Source organism: Mercurialis annua, linkage group LG5 (genome assembly GCF_937616625.2).
Source record: "Mercurialis annua linkage group LG5, ddMerAnnu1.2, whole genome shotgun sequence".
Taxonomy (NCBI): domain Eukaryota; kingdom Viridiplantae; phylum Streptophyta; class Magnoliopsida; order Malpighiales; family Euphorbiaceae; genus Mercurialis; species Mercurialis annua.
Genome location: NC_065574.1, coordinates 54,298,851 through 54,315,122, shown reverse-complemented (window position 1 = coordinate 54,315,122; position 16,272 = coordinate 54,298,851). Strand labels below are relative to the sequence as shown.

At 29.8% G+C, this 16,272-nt stretch overlaps 2 protein-coding genes across 2 annotated transcripts; both read right to left on the bottom strand.

Annotated features, from left to right (window-relative positions):
- Positions 1-618: 618 nt before the first annotated feature.
- Positions 619-10,447, bottom strand: LOC126682071 (uncharacterized). Its single transcript, XM_056105939.1, has 10 exons — positions 10,114-10,447; positions 9,892-10,016; positions 9,052-9,297; positions 8,508-8,754; positions 7,970-8,145; positions 3,356-3,620; positions 3,109-3,233; positions 2,145-2,393; positions 1,351-1,594; positions 619-888 (listed from the first exon to the last, which is right to left on the bottom strand). Exons 1-10 carry the CDS (start codon positions 10,364-10,366, stop codon positions 710-712), a joined length of 2,109 nt encoding a protein of 702 aa, XP_055961914.1. The 5' UTR covers positions 10,367-10,447; the 3' UTR covers positions 619-709.
- Positions 10,448-12,132: 1,685 nt separating this feature from the next.
- LOC126679947 (GDSL esterase/lipase At1g29660-like) lies at positions 12,133-13,888 on the bottom strand. The gene is made up of 5 exons (XM_050374972.2): positions 13,482-13,888; positions 13,279-13,406; positions 12,889-13,134; positions 12,512-12,755; positions 12,133-12,420 (listed from the first exon to the last, which is right to left on the bottom strand). The coding sequence occupies exons 1-5, from the start codon at positions 13,753-13,755 to the stop codon at positions 12,185-12,187; spliced, it is 1,128 nt and encodes a 375-aa protein (XP_050230929.1). The 5' UTR covers positions 13,756-13,888; the 3' UTR covers positions 12,133-12,184.
- Positions 13,889-16,272: the final 2,384 nt, after the last annotated feature.

The window sequence follows — 16,272 nt, the reverse complement described above, 5'->3', positions numbered from 1 at the left end:
TATATGACTATTTTATAAATAGTATTCAAAACAGTAGTAATTTATTTGAAAAATAACATGGGATAAATGAGAAAATTAACATTAAAATACTACAAATGAAGTATTCAAAAAGAAGAGTTTTCTTCTGTCAAATATATAACCAAATCTTTTGATAAAAAAAAAACTCTAAAATCATATTAAACTTCAATTCATATAAAAATAATAAACTGTTAGGTAAGATCCAACTATATTATTATCTTGATTCGAATACCTTTTATAAAGAAAACTTGATGGTTTAAAAAAAATCCACTCATCAATAAGAATTAACTGTAATTTTTAGCCAATCTCACTATTTGTTAAATACTAAATACTATATTTTTAATGTTTTAATTGTTGAATTATGAAATTTCTCGATTTTTTTATTTCGCTTTATTTGTATATTGTTTCACATATAACATATAAAAATGAAATTTTAATGCATACTGTCACAAGTAAACTAACTTTTAGTGGGCTAGAATTGCTGTCAAATTTTAAAATTTGGCTAAAAATGACCAAAACTAAAAGCTTTGGGTGAAATATAAAAAATTTGGATAATTCCATTAGGCCTTAAAAAAGGGTGGAAAGAAGAAAAGAATACAATTATGAAGCAGTAATTAATTCTTATTGATTGAATTAGCTCAAAATTAAGCTAATAATACAAAGGAGTTTATGACTGAACAATTAAAAAAATTTACAAAATAGTCTGCAAAATTAAGTAAGCAGCAGCTCCAAGAATCTTGTTAGCAATTTGAGTCGGGTGAAATCCATCCCAAAATATGATCAAATTTCTCATTCTGCATGTATTTCTGTTTACTACACAGAGTCCATATTCATTTAAATCGCAGCATGAACTAGGTTTAAAATCTATACCTGCATTACATAATATAAAATAATGTTAATTCTCGATAAATATAAAAATAAAAATATGAACAAATTACTCTAAAACTCCTCATGTTGTCATAATTCATAGTTTGGTGTATTTTGTTTGAAAAGCAAACAATTTGATACCTCAGTTTTGCTTTTGTTAGTTCCGTTAATAATTTAATATTAATTATCAAACGATTTGATACCTCATTTCAATTATATTAATGATTTGGTATCTTATTTTTAAACGATTTGGTACCTCACATTTCATTCCGTTAAAGTCTTAAAGATTTGGTTCCTATACTTAATAGAAGGTTGTAAGTGTTTGCATAATCAAAACCGAAATATCAAATTATTTAATTTTCGAATAAGAGATATCAAACTGTGAATTATGACAAACGTGGAGGTCATAAAGTAATTTGTACTAAAAATATTAATATTGAAAATAATATAGTAAAAAGAATATACCAGGAATCTTGGTTCCAATTCGAAACCCTAATGAACCCATTTGGATAAATGTTGCACCTTCAAGTTCAAGGTTAAGCCTAGCTATAATTGATGTAAGCCTTCTGTTGAAAATATTTGCTGCAGAGTTCATGTGATCCACACAAATGCTGCCCTGTGTCCCATAAAACGCAGTCGCATTTGGTGTGCACCCTATGCTGGATACTGAAGCTACACCAATCTTCCTTGCTCCTAAGTTGTACAATTGCTAAAATAATAACAAAAATAAAAAAATTACTTTGACATTCTAAGAAATTTGATATTGGGCTTTGATTATACATGTTCACGGCCCGAATTGGAATGGATTCGGGCCGAGTTTGGATATTGGGTTTGACATTTTAAATCATAAAATCAAGTCCGGCCTGGTTCGGTTTCGATTCGAACATAATACTTACTACCAAATCCAGTTCTATAGTAGATTTTTGGAGTTCGGGCCGGGCTTCGACGTTCTATATTAAAAACTAATCAACTCTATAAGCTCAAGTCCTCTCGTAAAAAACGGGCTTCATTCCGGCTCTAGCGTGTTTCATATGAAAATTTAGTTTTCAAGTATCGCCAAAGTGGGCCAGGTCAGACGGATATCCTACACAACGATCAAGTATAGCTTTTTGTAGCTCAAAATTTAAGCTCTCACAATTATCTGAGTTAAATTTAAAATCTCACAGTTTTGAAGGTGACTTAAATATCACAAATCGACGCATCAATGTCCATAGTTATTATAAATTATATCACAAACAATTAAATTAAAAACTAATTACCTGTAATTGCAGAGAATATTGCTTAATGAGGACATCAGCAAATTGAGCAGGGGTATAGATTTTGCTTGAATTGAAAAAATTGGGCAAATAGAAGTTGTTAATGTAATCATTACTTCCAATTGAAGAAATATAGAGACATTTATTCAAATGCTGAGCTGCTAATGCAGTGCTATTTCCATATAACCTAGCTATTCTTGACATTATCACTTCATGATTTCTCAGCTGTTGATCAAATTCTATATTTTGACCCTGTTTAGGAAAAAGTACATTATTAGTACCTTAACTTTTTAATTTTGTTATTTCAGTGTCTGAACGTTTATCTTTTCAAATTAATATTCAAACTTTTTAAATTTATATCAAACAAATGCTTTTATCCGTGTTTCAATCACCGATGTGCTTAAACGATCAAAATGAGTCACGCATTGACTTGAGTTTATTTGTCATATTTGCAGTGCAAATTATATAATTAAAAGGCCAATTGAATAAAAATAGCCGAACCTTTAATGAAAATATCACAAAAGTCCAAATCTTTCAATTTTATCCAATTTGTCGTGAAACACATAATTTCGTTTCAATTAAGTCTAACTACATAATTTTTTAATATTTGGCGCTGCCACATCAGTGTCATGTAGGCGCTAAATCAGAAAAATCACGCAATTGAACATAATTGACAGGAAATTATGCATTTTAGACAAATTGGATAAAATTAAAATATTTGGATTTTTGTAAAAATTTTATAAAAATTTTGGCCTTTTTCGGTTATGTGACCTAATTAGAATGACAAACTATTACAAAAAGCACTCGTTGATGCACTTTAAAATTGAAACACCGATAGAAGAGAAATAAAAGTTCAGCATCTAGAAATAAAATATTTATAAAAGTCACTGATAAAATTTACCTATATAAAGATTTTTATTTTTAGTAAAAATCTTGTTATGACTTTGAAAATAGACCAATTAATTACCGCGTGTTTGCCAGTTTCAAATAGAATTCCTGCTGATCCAGAAGCGTAATTGACGCCTTTCAACACTTCAGAGTCTAGGACATTTGCAAAGGGTGGAATGAAAGTGTCAAACCCCAAATTTTGACCTATATTGAAATTTAAAAAAAAAAAACAGTTAGATCACATTTATATATACAAAAATATTCACGATTGAAAATTTATTTATTTTACGCAAAATATTATTTTGTAGAAGGGAAAAGGATCGGACCGATTATGTCGGCTACGGTACGGCCATTGGTGAACCTTCCGGTCGGACCGTTGGGGAAGTCGATACCGTAGGGAGAGTAATTAACTTTAGAAGTTGTGTTAAGGTTGTTATTGTTGCCTCCATCAACTAATGAATCTCCAAAAATGAAATAGCAAGGAACTTGTGGAGCTCCATTACAAAATATTTTAGAGTTAGGTAATATAATCATCAATAGAAAAAAGGCTAATAAATATTTAATTAGAAAAGCCATTTTTAAGTTGAGAAATTAAAATTGGATAAGATAAGAAAAGAAAAGAGAGGAAGTAAGTTGAAAATGTGTGTCAAAATTGGTGTTTAAGTTGAAGAATTAATGTGCAATTGTAGGGTATTTATACTATTAAACATAATTTATTTGCATGGTGCTCACTAATTTAGTGGAGTTATGTGACAAAGAGTAAGTGAAGGGGTTGATTTGATCTAAATATAGTACAAGGTACAACATTGTGATAGACAAATTATGGTATGATATTGGTTTTAGATAATTAGAGGCCACCATTTTGCTAATTCTTAGTTAATTTTGAAAAATTAATTTAATTAGATTATCCAATTTTTTAATTTAATTAAATAGTAGTACTTCAGCAGTTTAACTTCGTACATGTAAGATATCCTAAATTGTACATAGGGTTAAAAACTAAAAAATGGAAATTGAAAATTACTGACCAAATATTACCAATTGCTTCCCAGTTTCGGGTCGAATTCCTGCTCAACCGGATGCATGGTTCAACCCTTTGAGTATCTCTGAGCCATTAGCACTTAAAAATGATGAATAAAGCTGTCAAATCCAACCAGTTCGCCTGATGTGAGAAAATATACAATAAGTTATATATATATATATATATATATATATATATATATATATATATATATATATATATATATATATATATTATAAGCTTAAAATATATGAAGGTTGATGTTATATAATAAGAATATAATTTTGGAGAAAACAATACTTGACCAATTATATCTGCCGTGGTTCGACCATTGCAAAACCTTCCGGTCGGTCCATCCGGAAAGTCAATCCCGTAAGGCGGATAATTGACTTACCGGACGTACCGAGGTTATTGTTGTTGCCACTATCAACCAAAGAGTCTCCGAAAATAAAATAGCAAGGAACTTTTGGTTCTCCACTATAACATTATAAACACAAATGCTACCAATTCATGTATTGGACTTAAACTTTAAATTACAACACTGTAGTTATTTTAGCACTTCTTTTAAACTTATTTTTTATTAGTTTAAAGGATATATGTGTATGGATTAAATTAAGAAAATTTATATTTTGATAATTAATTTTCTGTTCTCGAATATTTGGTATTAAATGATAGAAATAAAATGTTAACATAATAGCCTGTTTCACGAATTTAAATGGGTTTTTTACACAAATCCCTCAAAAGTGCTATAGTGTTTCACTTTTCCCTCACCATTTTGATTTTGGCAAAAATCTCCCAAAAAAAAAAGTTTTCAAGTATCCCTCATAACCCAAAATTAAAAAAAAAAACAATATTGTCCTCACTATTTGGCAACATCTCATTGGTCTATATTTTAGTCAATAAAATGTTGACACGTGGCAAATATGGGTTTGGTTAGACCAACCAACCAACCACAACCGACAACCGGTCAAATTCCGGCCCGACCGACCGGTCAATGCCCGGTCAGCTCGGTCAATGGACGGTCAGCGGAGGTCAACTCCCGGTCAGCGGCGGTCAACTGTAGTGGTGAGATTTTAAAAGAATTAATAAAATATAAATTTGCTCTTAGTGGGATTCAAACCCATGACCTCTCACTATTTGTCCATGTGCCTAACCACCAAGACAAGAGATGCTTGTTGTCTTTATTTACTCTTTAATATAAATACATGTACTCTTTAATAATGTATAAAAAAAGCATATAAACTAAATATAACCTATTAAAATGGTTGATTATAAATGATACATATTACAAAACACTAATAAGATATTACTCTTGTCAAAATTTAAATTAAATTACTCTAATTAAATTAATAGTTGTGTAAATTAAATATTAACTTAAAGTAAACTAAGTTAAATAGATTTTGTAAATTATATATTACAAACACAATTAACTTAATATCAACTCGACAAAAACTCAAAATAGATTATATAAGTTAATTGAGTTGATATTAAGTTAATTTTTAAAATTATAATAATTTATTAAAAAAATTAGCATTGACATGTAATTTACAATGAGTCGACATTGAGTTTACATTAGGTTGACATTGAGTCAACGTTGAGTTACTAAGTTTATATTGAGTTGATATTAATTTATGTTTCAAAATTAAAATAATTTACTAAAAGATTACTTCAGATTGACAATAGGTTTACATTGAGTTAATATTATAATTATATTGAGTTGACATTAAGATTATATTGAATTGACGTTAGGTTTATATTGAGTCGTCATTAAGTAGACATTGAGTCGACCTTGAGTTGATATTAAGTTAATTTTAAAAAATATAATATTTTACTAAAAAAAATACTTTGGTTTGACATGTAGTTTATATCAAGTTTACATTGAGTTGACATTGAGTGAACATTAGGTTCACATTGAGTTGACATTTAGTGAACATTAGGTTCACATTGAGTTGACATTGATTCAACGTTGAGTTATTAAATTTACATTGAGTTGACATTGAGTGAACATTAGGTTCACATTGAGTTGACATTGAGTGAACATTAGGTTCACATTGAGTTGACATTGAGTGAACATTAGGTTCACATTGAGTTGACATTGATTCAACGTTGAGTTATTAAGTTTACATTGAGTTGATATTATAATTATATTGAATTGTCATTAGGATTATATTGAATTGACGTTAGGTTTACATTGAGTCGTCATTAAGTAGACATTGAGTTGACCTTGAGTTGATATTAAGTTAATTTTTAAAATTATAAAATTTTACTAAAAAAATTACTTTGAATTGACACGTAGTTTATATCAAGTTTACATTGAGTAGACATTAGGTTCACATTCAGTCAACATTGAGTTATTAAGTTTACATTGAGTTAATATTAGTTTACATTTTAAAATTAAAACAATTTACTAAAAAATTACTTCATATTGATATTAAATTTACATTGAGTTAACATTAGGTTTATATGGAGTTGACATTAGGTTTATATGGAGTTGACATTAAGTTTACATTGAGTTGACATTAGGTTTACATTGAGTTGACATTAGGTTTACATTGCGTTTACATTGAGTCGACGTTGAGTTAATGTTAAATTTACATTGCGCTGATATTAAGTTGACATTAAATTTATATTGAGTTCAAATTAAGTTTATATTGAGTTCACATTGAGTTGATATTCAGTTCACTTATTTTAAATTTACTTTTTGTTCATTTTAATAAAACATTAGATAGTTTAATTCAAATTACTATTAATTTATGTCTCATTTCATAAATTATTTTTAGTAGTATAAATAATGAAGTTGACATTGAGTTGATATTGAGTTTACGCACACCACGACGGGTACCACTACCACGTATCCGACCATGACCACTTCGGTCCGACCACCGAACCACCATATTTATTAATTTTAACAAACAAAATATATTTTTCAATTTTAACAAGTGAAAAATCTTACTAGTTTTACTCATGTATTAATAAAAAGTGAAATATAAATATTTTTATTTTTTTATTATGTAATAATAAATAAATTAAATTAGACTAATTTAATATTATATTTATAGTAAATTTAATTTAAGTAGATATTTGTATTTTATTTAATTTGTACTGTAGAACTAATTTCATTTTAATAAATTAATTTAAATTTATAATCAGTTATATATATATTATATAGAGCAAACATTGAAAACAATAAGGCTTTGTCTTGATGGCAAAGCACAAAGTCTTTCATTGAAGAGGGCAAGGGTTCAAATTTCCTTATCCACAAAATGGTGTTTTATTTAATTTTTAATTATCTAACCAATATTGGTTCAACCATTAAAAATGGTTAGACCATAAACTATTGTTGGTCCGACCAGCAATGGTCCTATATGATGTTGACCGGCCGTTGACTTCTGTTGACCGACAATGGTCCGGGTCAATAATATTCCGACCAATGGTTTGATTTATAAAAAATAGGGAAATTATTGAGTGTAATAAAAACACAATAGGTAAAATACACCATAGGGATAAAATAGGTAGAGTAATTATAAAAAGATAGGCATGGAAAGTTTTTTTAAAATTTGAGAGATTTTTGCAAAAAATAAAATCATGGGTCACTAACATAAACTTTTCAATTTTTGACCAGACTTGATGCAATATATATAAAGGCCGGACCAAACAGGTCAAGTTTTGTTTGGCCGAACAAACACACGGCCCATTATTAGGTCAAAGCTTCATATGTAAGATATCTTAAATTACATGAAGATGATACTGTTACTAAAGCTTCATATGCATATAAGTAAAAAAACAATATATTGTGGAGAAATTGAATAATATACAAAATATTTAATTTATTTCATCAAATATAACAGAACAAAAGGTTAAGTTTATACTTTACATAATTTATTTGACATCACATAAAATGCATAAAAATATAAGTTGATCACAAGATTCTCCATAAAGATAAATAAGCTAATCTTGAACCGATCCTATTGGCAATTTCAGAAGGGTGATATGAATCCCAAAATATATTCAAATTCCTATGCTCACATGGCAAGTCATAAGGTACGCATAGACCAAACTCATTTGCTTCGCAGCAACCGTTGATTTTAATCTTCAAAGCTGACATAGACAAACATAATTATTTAATTATTTAATTACAACAATTAATCAAAAAAAACTTAATCATTAAAAAATTACCGGAAATTTTCGATTTTTCTGATTTATAGTCCAAATTTTCAAAATCGTCAATTTTAGCCAATTCTTACATTTTCAGTTTCAATTGTGGTCGTTTGTTTAAATGGCAGTGAAAAAAGATTCAAATATATCCTTCATATTTGAAATTCTCGATAGTAAAAGACAAATAAAAAAGATACGAAACAATAAAAAGTAATATGAAGTAAAATATTTTTGGGATTAAGCCTAATAAAAATTAGAGAAATTAGTAAATTATTAATAATGGTTAGTTAGAAGGAGGTTGGAACCTGGAGAAGCAACATAATCTGAAAGGATGCTGTAGGTGTTCAAGTAGACAACTTTGGCATCGGTTAGATTGTTGTTGAGTTCATCTACCAGTGATTTCAGCCGTTGGTTGAAAAAGTTAGCCGCCTGGTTCATCGAGTCTACGCATAACGAGCCGTGTGTGTTCTGGTGGTTCATGGCATATGGTGTGCACCCTATGGGACCAATTCCTGTCAAACCCATTTTTCTTGCGCCAGTTTTGTACAATGCCTGTACAAACAAAAACATACAATTATTAAAAAGAATCATCGATCAGGATAATCGGATTAAATAACTGAATCAAACCGACAAATTTGGTTCAATTTGGTCCAGTTCAGTTTAATATTATAAACAATTTCAGTTTTGTAGCTCGATTTGTCAGAAACACATAGCTGACTAGTTTGATTTGGTTTAGTTTGAAATATTTTAATTCTTTAAAAATTCGGCTCGATTTATTGTTATAAAAAAATAAAAACTTTGATTTGTTTTGATATTGATTGAATTAATTTATTATAGTTGATTACTGACCATAATATGTTGAGAATAGTCTTGTATAAGAGCTTGAGCGTATTCCTGAGGTGTGTACTCAAGGCTTGTATTGAAGAATTCATGCACGAAATAGTTGTTGATGTAATCGTTATTTCCGATTACAAATGAATAGTAGCATTTGTTTAGGAGTTTCGTAGCTGCCTCTTTGCTTCCTAGGATCTTAACTATCTTTGATATGGTCTCTTGATGACGTTGCAACTGTTTCTCCAAGTCGATGTTCTCGCCCTATGAAACGTAAACACGTGTTCAATATCATATTAGCTCGATAACAAAATGCGCCTAGCGAATTGCGGAATTAAAAAATAAAGAGAACAAATATGAGAGTGGAAAAAATGAGTAATTATTTGAAAAACAAACACAATAAGATGATTAAAAAGATGATCCTGAAAGAAATAGAAGGATAACCACAGAAAATCACTAGTGCTCATACTTTTTTATGGATTTAGAGTGGCGCCAACCATGCATAATTCTTTTAAATAAAAGTTTAAATTTGACGTAGATTCGGTGCAAGTTTAATATTTACTATTTTAATCCGGTTTATATAGTAAATTTAAGCATGTTTGGACTGAACTTTTTAGATTCAAATAGAAAATTAACTAAAAGAGGTTTAAATCCGCATGTAAAAATTAAAAGACGTGTTTAATATAGGGTCATATTCGACCATATTTGATGAAAAAATAAGAGTTTAAATCTAGCTCAAGCCGGCCGAGCTTGAGCAGATCACATGAATATCCAACATAAGCATATGAGCGACTAGGAAACGGACTTGGTCATCTTAGTTCCGCCGAGAGTGCGTCTATTTATGCAATAAAAAATTACCAACTGCTTGCCGGTCTCCGGTCGAATTCCTGCGGAACCGGATGCATAGTTCACCCCTTTGAGTATTTCCGAATCATTAGCACTTGAAAATGGTGGAATGAAGTTGTCAAACCCCATGAATTCCCCTGAAGCGAGAAATTGTTCACCATGTTAAAATACATAAATAAATATATTATAAGCTTATGAAGATGATAAATATATCATAAAGAAATGATACTTTACCAATTATATCAGCGGTGGTCCGACCATTGGTAAACCTTCCAGTCGGGCCGTCTGGAAAGTCAATCCCGTAGGGTGGATAATTGACTTTAGCGGACGTGGCGAGGTCGTTGTTGTTTCCGCTATCGACCAACGAGTCTCCAAAAATGAAATAACAAGGAACTTTTGATTCTCCATTAACACAATAATAACTCTTCAAGCATAAAAGCATAAACACAAATGTTACAAACTCATTTATTTTTCTTCCTCTAGCCATTGGAAATTGAAATTAGAATGCTATGAAGATAAAATTGCAAGACAAATATATACTTATAAAAACTTAAAGAAATTTTTTTAGGAATTGTATATTATGTTATAGCCATCAAAGGAAAGCTTCGAAGAAAAAGAAGATGTGCATTATTATGTAAAAAAAAAATTAAGAGAAACGTGCAAAGAGTACGTATACACATTCTTGCATTATAATTTTTTAATTATTATTTTAAAGTATTGACCGGATCAATCAGTGAATAAATAACATAAAAGAAATAAATGAAATCCGCACTAAAGATAATATAAGCTAATATATATAATATGCTATAGCCATCAAATGAAGCTTAGAAGAAATAAAAGATGTGCAATAAACTGTAAAATATTGAGAAAAACGTGTAAACAGAATTAAACATACTTGCATTATTATTATTTTAAATAGTTGACAGAATCAATCAGTGTTAAATAACAAAAGAAAAGAAATGAAATCTGCACTAATGATATATTTTTTTGTCTCGTAAAGAAATTAAAAGATGCTGTAATGGTGGGGTTGTGTAGAGTCGACATATCAATAATTTATCTTTTCAATATATTATTTATTTTGTAAGAGATAATTACTTTTGACCTGTAAAAATATTTACATTTTTCACACCTTTAATTGATTGATGTTCTTAGCTCCTTCCGTGGTCATATAATGCCATAATTGACTAGACAATTCAATACCATATGTATAATTGTTTATTCAGAAATTGTAAATTAATAAATTTTAAAAAGAATTACTCTCAATGTTGGTAATTTCTTGTTTAAAAATTCAATACCATATATGTAATTGTTTATTCAGAAATTGTAAATTAATATATTTTTAAAAAAAAACTATTACTATCAATGTTGGTAATTTCTTGTTATCAAGCTGTGTTTGTGACAAAAATTTGAATGTTATAATTATCAAAGAAGGTAGTAATATTTTATAATTTGGTTGACCCAAAGATGCTGATGTTAGCAATTTACTGTTTTTTTTAGAAGACAGAAATAATCTCATCAATATAAACTACTCCTTGTGTTCGAAAATAATTATTTATTATCATTTTCATACAGTTTAAAAATATATAATTTTTTTATTATACTCTAATTAAATACAATAATTATCTTTTTTTTTCTATTGGAATTATAACAATAAATAGTGAGCTTCAAATAAGACTATAAAAAAGGTCTAATGGTACTAAAAATTAAACTTTTTTTTTGTTTCTTTAAAATCTATCTAAATCTTTTAAAAATTATAAATTTATCTCAATTTTATTAATTAATTCGCCAGAAATCTATCCAATTTTTTAATATTAATTTAACTGTAACAATATGATAGTTGAAAATATAATTTAAAATTTGAAATTAAAAAGTTGACAATTGGAATGTTTTATTGTTCCACCAAAATCAATATTTATTAGGCTAAACTTATTTAAAGGTCCCTGTACTTTAAACTTTTTTTCGGAGATCTTTATACTTTAATTTTATATTATTTGGTCCCTCTATTTTTTTTTTTCGATTTTCAGGTTCTTTTTTAGTTTTTTTCAGTCCCTCTACGTACAAGTTATTTTCTCCAGTCACATAAAAGGACATAAAAATTGAAATATAAATAAGTAGAGAGATCAAGTAATACAAAATTAAAATATAAGGACCTCTGAAAACAAAAAGTTTAAAGTATAAGGACCTCTATATGGATTTGGCCTATTTATTATTGTACACCTCATAGAATCAACATAACAAAACAGAGTAGGTAGGTACATAAAATAGAAACTTTATTAATTCTAATTGAAGCTAATAATTTGCTTGATTACATTGCAGAAATTTCTTGATTAAGATGAACTAAAGTTTGAATATCAAATGGATAAGCATCAGATGGGTCAACTGCTGCATAAGATCTCTGTGCAATGTATTCATTGACAGCCTCAGTTGGATGAAAAGAATCCCAAAATGCATAACTTGTCCTATTCCGGCAAGGTTTCCGATCAGCAATACATTGGCCACCACTTGCAACCGGGCAACATCCGCCGGTGTTATTAGTGAAACCTGCCACCCGATATAACACGTATTTATTTTTCCGAGCAGACCGTTAAATATAGGGGTGTGCAAAAACCGAATTATCAAACCGAAAGCTTACCAAGTATAGCAGAATCTGCACCAATTGAATGATAGTTAATGTAGATAAATTTTGCATCAGTTATATTAGCATTGAGTTGCTCAACCATTGATTTCAGCTTGATGTTGAAGAGTGTAGATGCTGCCTCCAAAAATTCTATACAACTAGATCCATCTGTTCCATACCTGCTAATTGCATTTGGGGTGCAGCCTAATTGCCCCGTTCCGAAAATAGCAATTTTTCGTGCTCCATACTCGTACAAAGTCTAACGAAAACATTCACAATATCTTGAAAATGTGAATAAATCCGACGTCGAATGAACAAAATACGCTAAAAACAAAATAATATTAAATCAATTAATTTGATCATCCGACGTCGAATGATCATCATCAAAGTACCTTAATTTGTTGAGTATATTGTTGAATGAGAAGCTGAGTGAACTCTGGCAGAGTATAATCACGGCTTGCAGTGTAATATTGAGGCAAGAAATAGTTATTAATATAGTCATTGTTTCCAAGGCCAACAGTGTATAAGCATCTGCTCAGATGCCAATTGGTTGCTGATTCAGTCCCCAGAATTTCAGCCAACCGCAACACGACGGTTCGGTGATGTTCTAACTGCATGTCAAACGGTATACACTCGCCCTGCGACCAATCATATTTATCGTTATTTCGAGCAAATATCAAACTAAACTATTAATTCAAATTAAATCAAACCGAAATTTATATAATATAAAAAAAATTAATCTGGTTTTTTCATAATTAAACTTCTATTTTAAAATCGATTACCGCATGTTTCCCAGATTCGTTGCGAATTCCGGCTGAGCCGGAGGCATAATTCAGACCGAAGAGTATGTCGGTGGTGCCATTGGCACGTGCAAAAGGTGGAATAAAATGGTCAAACCCCAAGAGTTGAGCTGTAATAAGAGTGACAAAAATGCTCAGTCAATTAATAATGATTTTCATATGAATGTGATCATGAACATACATACCGATTACATCAACAGTGGTCCGACCATTGGTAAACCGGCCGGTTGGGCCAAAAGGAAAATCAATGCCATATGGTGAAAAGTTGACTTTAGCAAAAGTATGAAGGTCATTATTATTTCCATTATCAGCCAACGAGTCACCAAATATGAAGTAGCAAGGCACTTGTTTATACCCATCGGAAAAGTTCTCCGCCGTCATTAAAGTAACCACCGCCACCGCAAAATATAGCCTGAAACCCATTTTCAGGTGAGTTTCTACTCTTGAGGTAATTTGCATGGGTTTATATTTATAGTTTTCAATTTGTTGTGAAGACGGTGATTTAGAATCAGAGGGTACGCTAATAATTGAATGAATTGGCTGGAAGTTTAATTAACAAAGTACCTTTTGTGATGTGATATACTTTTATTTAGCACATTATTAGACACAATGTTTTAAGCATGTTTGTAAAACTCGACCCAGGTATTGAATCGATAAGAATGTATAGTGGATGATTAAAGGTTGAGCAAATTACTATGACATCCCTCATATTTGATATAATTTACAGTTTAATCCTTTTTATTTGAAATTAAATGATATGGCCCTTCATTTTTATTTCTGTCAACGATTTGATCCCTCATATTTGAAACTTTATTTATTCCTAAATCCTTTAACTTTGTTGACTAACACCTAAAATGGACGGAGGGACTAAACTGTTGACGAAAATAAAAGCAAAAGGCCACATCGTTTAATTTTCAAACAGGGTGATTAAAGTGTGAATTGTGTCAATTATGAGAAGTCTTATAGTAATTTGCTCTTAAAAGTTTAACCGAGTTAAATCAGATTGAACCAATTTTAAAAAATAATATGTTTGATAACCATATATGCTAAATATTTCATACTATGAAGTAATTTAAAAAATAAAATTGTATATTACGTGAATTACAACAAGTTATTAAAATATTATATCAAAAAAATTATTATAGAGTTCAGACCAAAATTCTAAAAAATCTCTATAAATAATATATACCTCTTCTAATCGAGTATTTAATAAAAAAAATTAAAATATGTGTCTTATAAGTTGTGTTGTTAATTAAATTTGATTGGCAAAAGATAAAAAAAACTCTTGTAGTTTTTTTGAAAATACATATCAGCTCTTAATTTTTTTTTGGTATAATAAAACTCTCGTGATTTTTAAATTGAACAATCAAATCTTTGTTAAATTAAAACCAGACAAATAAATCCTTCTATTAAATATGGCAAATTAATAGAGTTAGATCTATAAGAAAAAGATTCAAAAATAATCTCAATATTTTCATTAATTTTCAAATTGAGCCCTCCAAAATTTTAAATTAAAGACCCAAATGCATTTTTATATTTTCAATAATTTTAATTTTTCACTGGTTCTCTAATTCATTTGTTTGTTCATTTACCTATTATTTGAACTGGCTGAAACGCCAATGACCTCTAGCTCAGTTGGCTAAGAGTGAGATATCAAGTTCAAGGAGGCGTGGGTTCGAATCCCCTCATGAACAAAAGAAGATAAAAATATTGAAGATATTTGGAGGAAGGTACGAAGCGTCAGAAGCAAGCGGCTGCGGCATCGTCCGCCATGTTTGGCGAGTTCGGAATAGCGATGTATTCAACGTAAACGATGTGGATGGTGTGGATGGCGCTTAAATTTGTAAATAGTAGTATATCTATAGTTTGTTTGTAATAGTGTATTCTATTTCTGTTAAAAAAAAAAAAAAAACTGGCTGAAACCGAAATCATAAATAAAAATCGGCCAGTATCTATGTTAGAACTGTGAACCAGTAGTGTCAAATTGAACCGCCGATTAACGAACCGTGGCTGGGGTTAGAGGATGATGAATAGTAGAGAATGAAAAATTGAAGTAATGCATATATTATATGGTTAAGATTAATGTCAGAAAGCACGAGGCAAGGACAATTATAGGAATGCAGACAAGTTTCACAAGTAAAGGAATTGGTTGGTCTCTAAATAAGCCAGCTAGTTGGATGGCATTTTACTAGTATTTTTTTCAATCACTTCATTTGTTTTCCGAATATTTTTGGTCCCCAATAATTGGTAATCCACCTATACGGAGGGGAACTATTAGTTAGTACATTATAATACATTAGGGGCTTATATAAACTAAGTGATAAATATAAAGTACATATTTATACTTTTTTTTATAGTGAAAAACTCCAATTTGTAAAAAGTTACAAATGAAACTAAAAATTAGAAAATGGTACAAAATTGACGATTTTGAAAGTTTAAATATAAAACGAAACAAATTGAAACAATTAATTATTTTAGAATTATTAGGATTTTACCATATTAATTATGTTATCGGATATTGATAAACTGTGTCCGGGTCAGGCGGGTATACTGCTGAATAACCACAAAAAACACCGTTAGAAAGGTGCAGGAAGGTGATTTCGGCAAACCACTCCGACGGTCAAGTTACTATGAGTGATAGAATGAAAAAGAAGTAAAAGAGAAGTATGAGTTGAGAGAAAAGGAGTCTTAACCTTTATTTCTTTATGAGCCTTTTATAGTTGAAGATTTGTTATCGCCTTTGGTTGGTAGGACACTACTGATCTTGTCCTATGTTTCTTTTGTCCATGTCTTTTGCAAAATTTGTTGGTGGCTGGTCTGTGTACTATTGTATTTTTTTGTCCGATCGTTTCTTTTGGCGGATTTAGGTCCTTCCTCGGTGAGATCCTGCTCGGATCACTGGTTGGACTTGATTTGGTTATTCAGAGTTATGTGCTTTGCTTGGATTTCTTGTAATGTGTTTATCTCTAGTGTCTC

What these genes read in the sequence shown, in the direction of transcription:
- LOC126682071 (XM_056105939.1), bottom strand. Translation starts at nt 10,366, where the DNA reads ATGGCTAGAGGAAGAAAAATAAATGAGTTTGTAACATTTGTGTTTATG. An exon ending in TTGAAACTGGCAAACACGCG is followed by an intron (nt 2,394 to 3,108) that starts GTAATTAATTGG and finishes TTTCCTAAACAG; the next exon opens with GGTCAAAATATAGAATTTGA. An exon ending in AATATTCTCTGCAATTACAG is followed by an intron (nt 1,595 to 2,144) that starts GTAATTAGTTTT and finishes TTATTATTTTAG; the next exon opens with CAATTGTACAACTTAGGAGC.
- LOC126679947 (XM_050374972.2), bottom strand. Translation starts at nt 13,755, where the DNA reads ATGCAAATTACCTCAAGAGTAGAAACTCACCTGAAAATGGGTTTCAGG. An exon ending in GACCACTGTTGATGTAATCG is followed by an intron (nt 13,407 to 13,481) that starts GTATGTATGTTC and finishes CTCTTATTACAG; the next exon opens with CTCAACTCTTGGGGTTTGAC. An exon ending in AATATACTCAACAAATTAAG is followed by an intron (nt 12,756 to 12,888) that starts GTACTTTGATGA and finishes TGTTTTCGTTAG; the next exon opens with ACTTTGTACGAGTATGGAGC.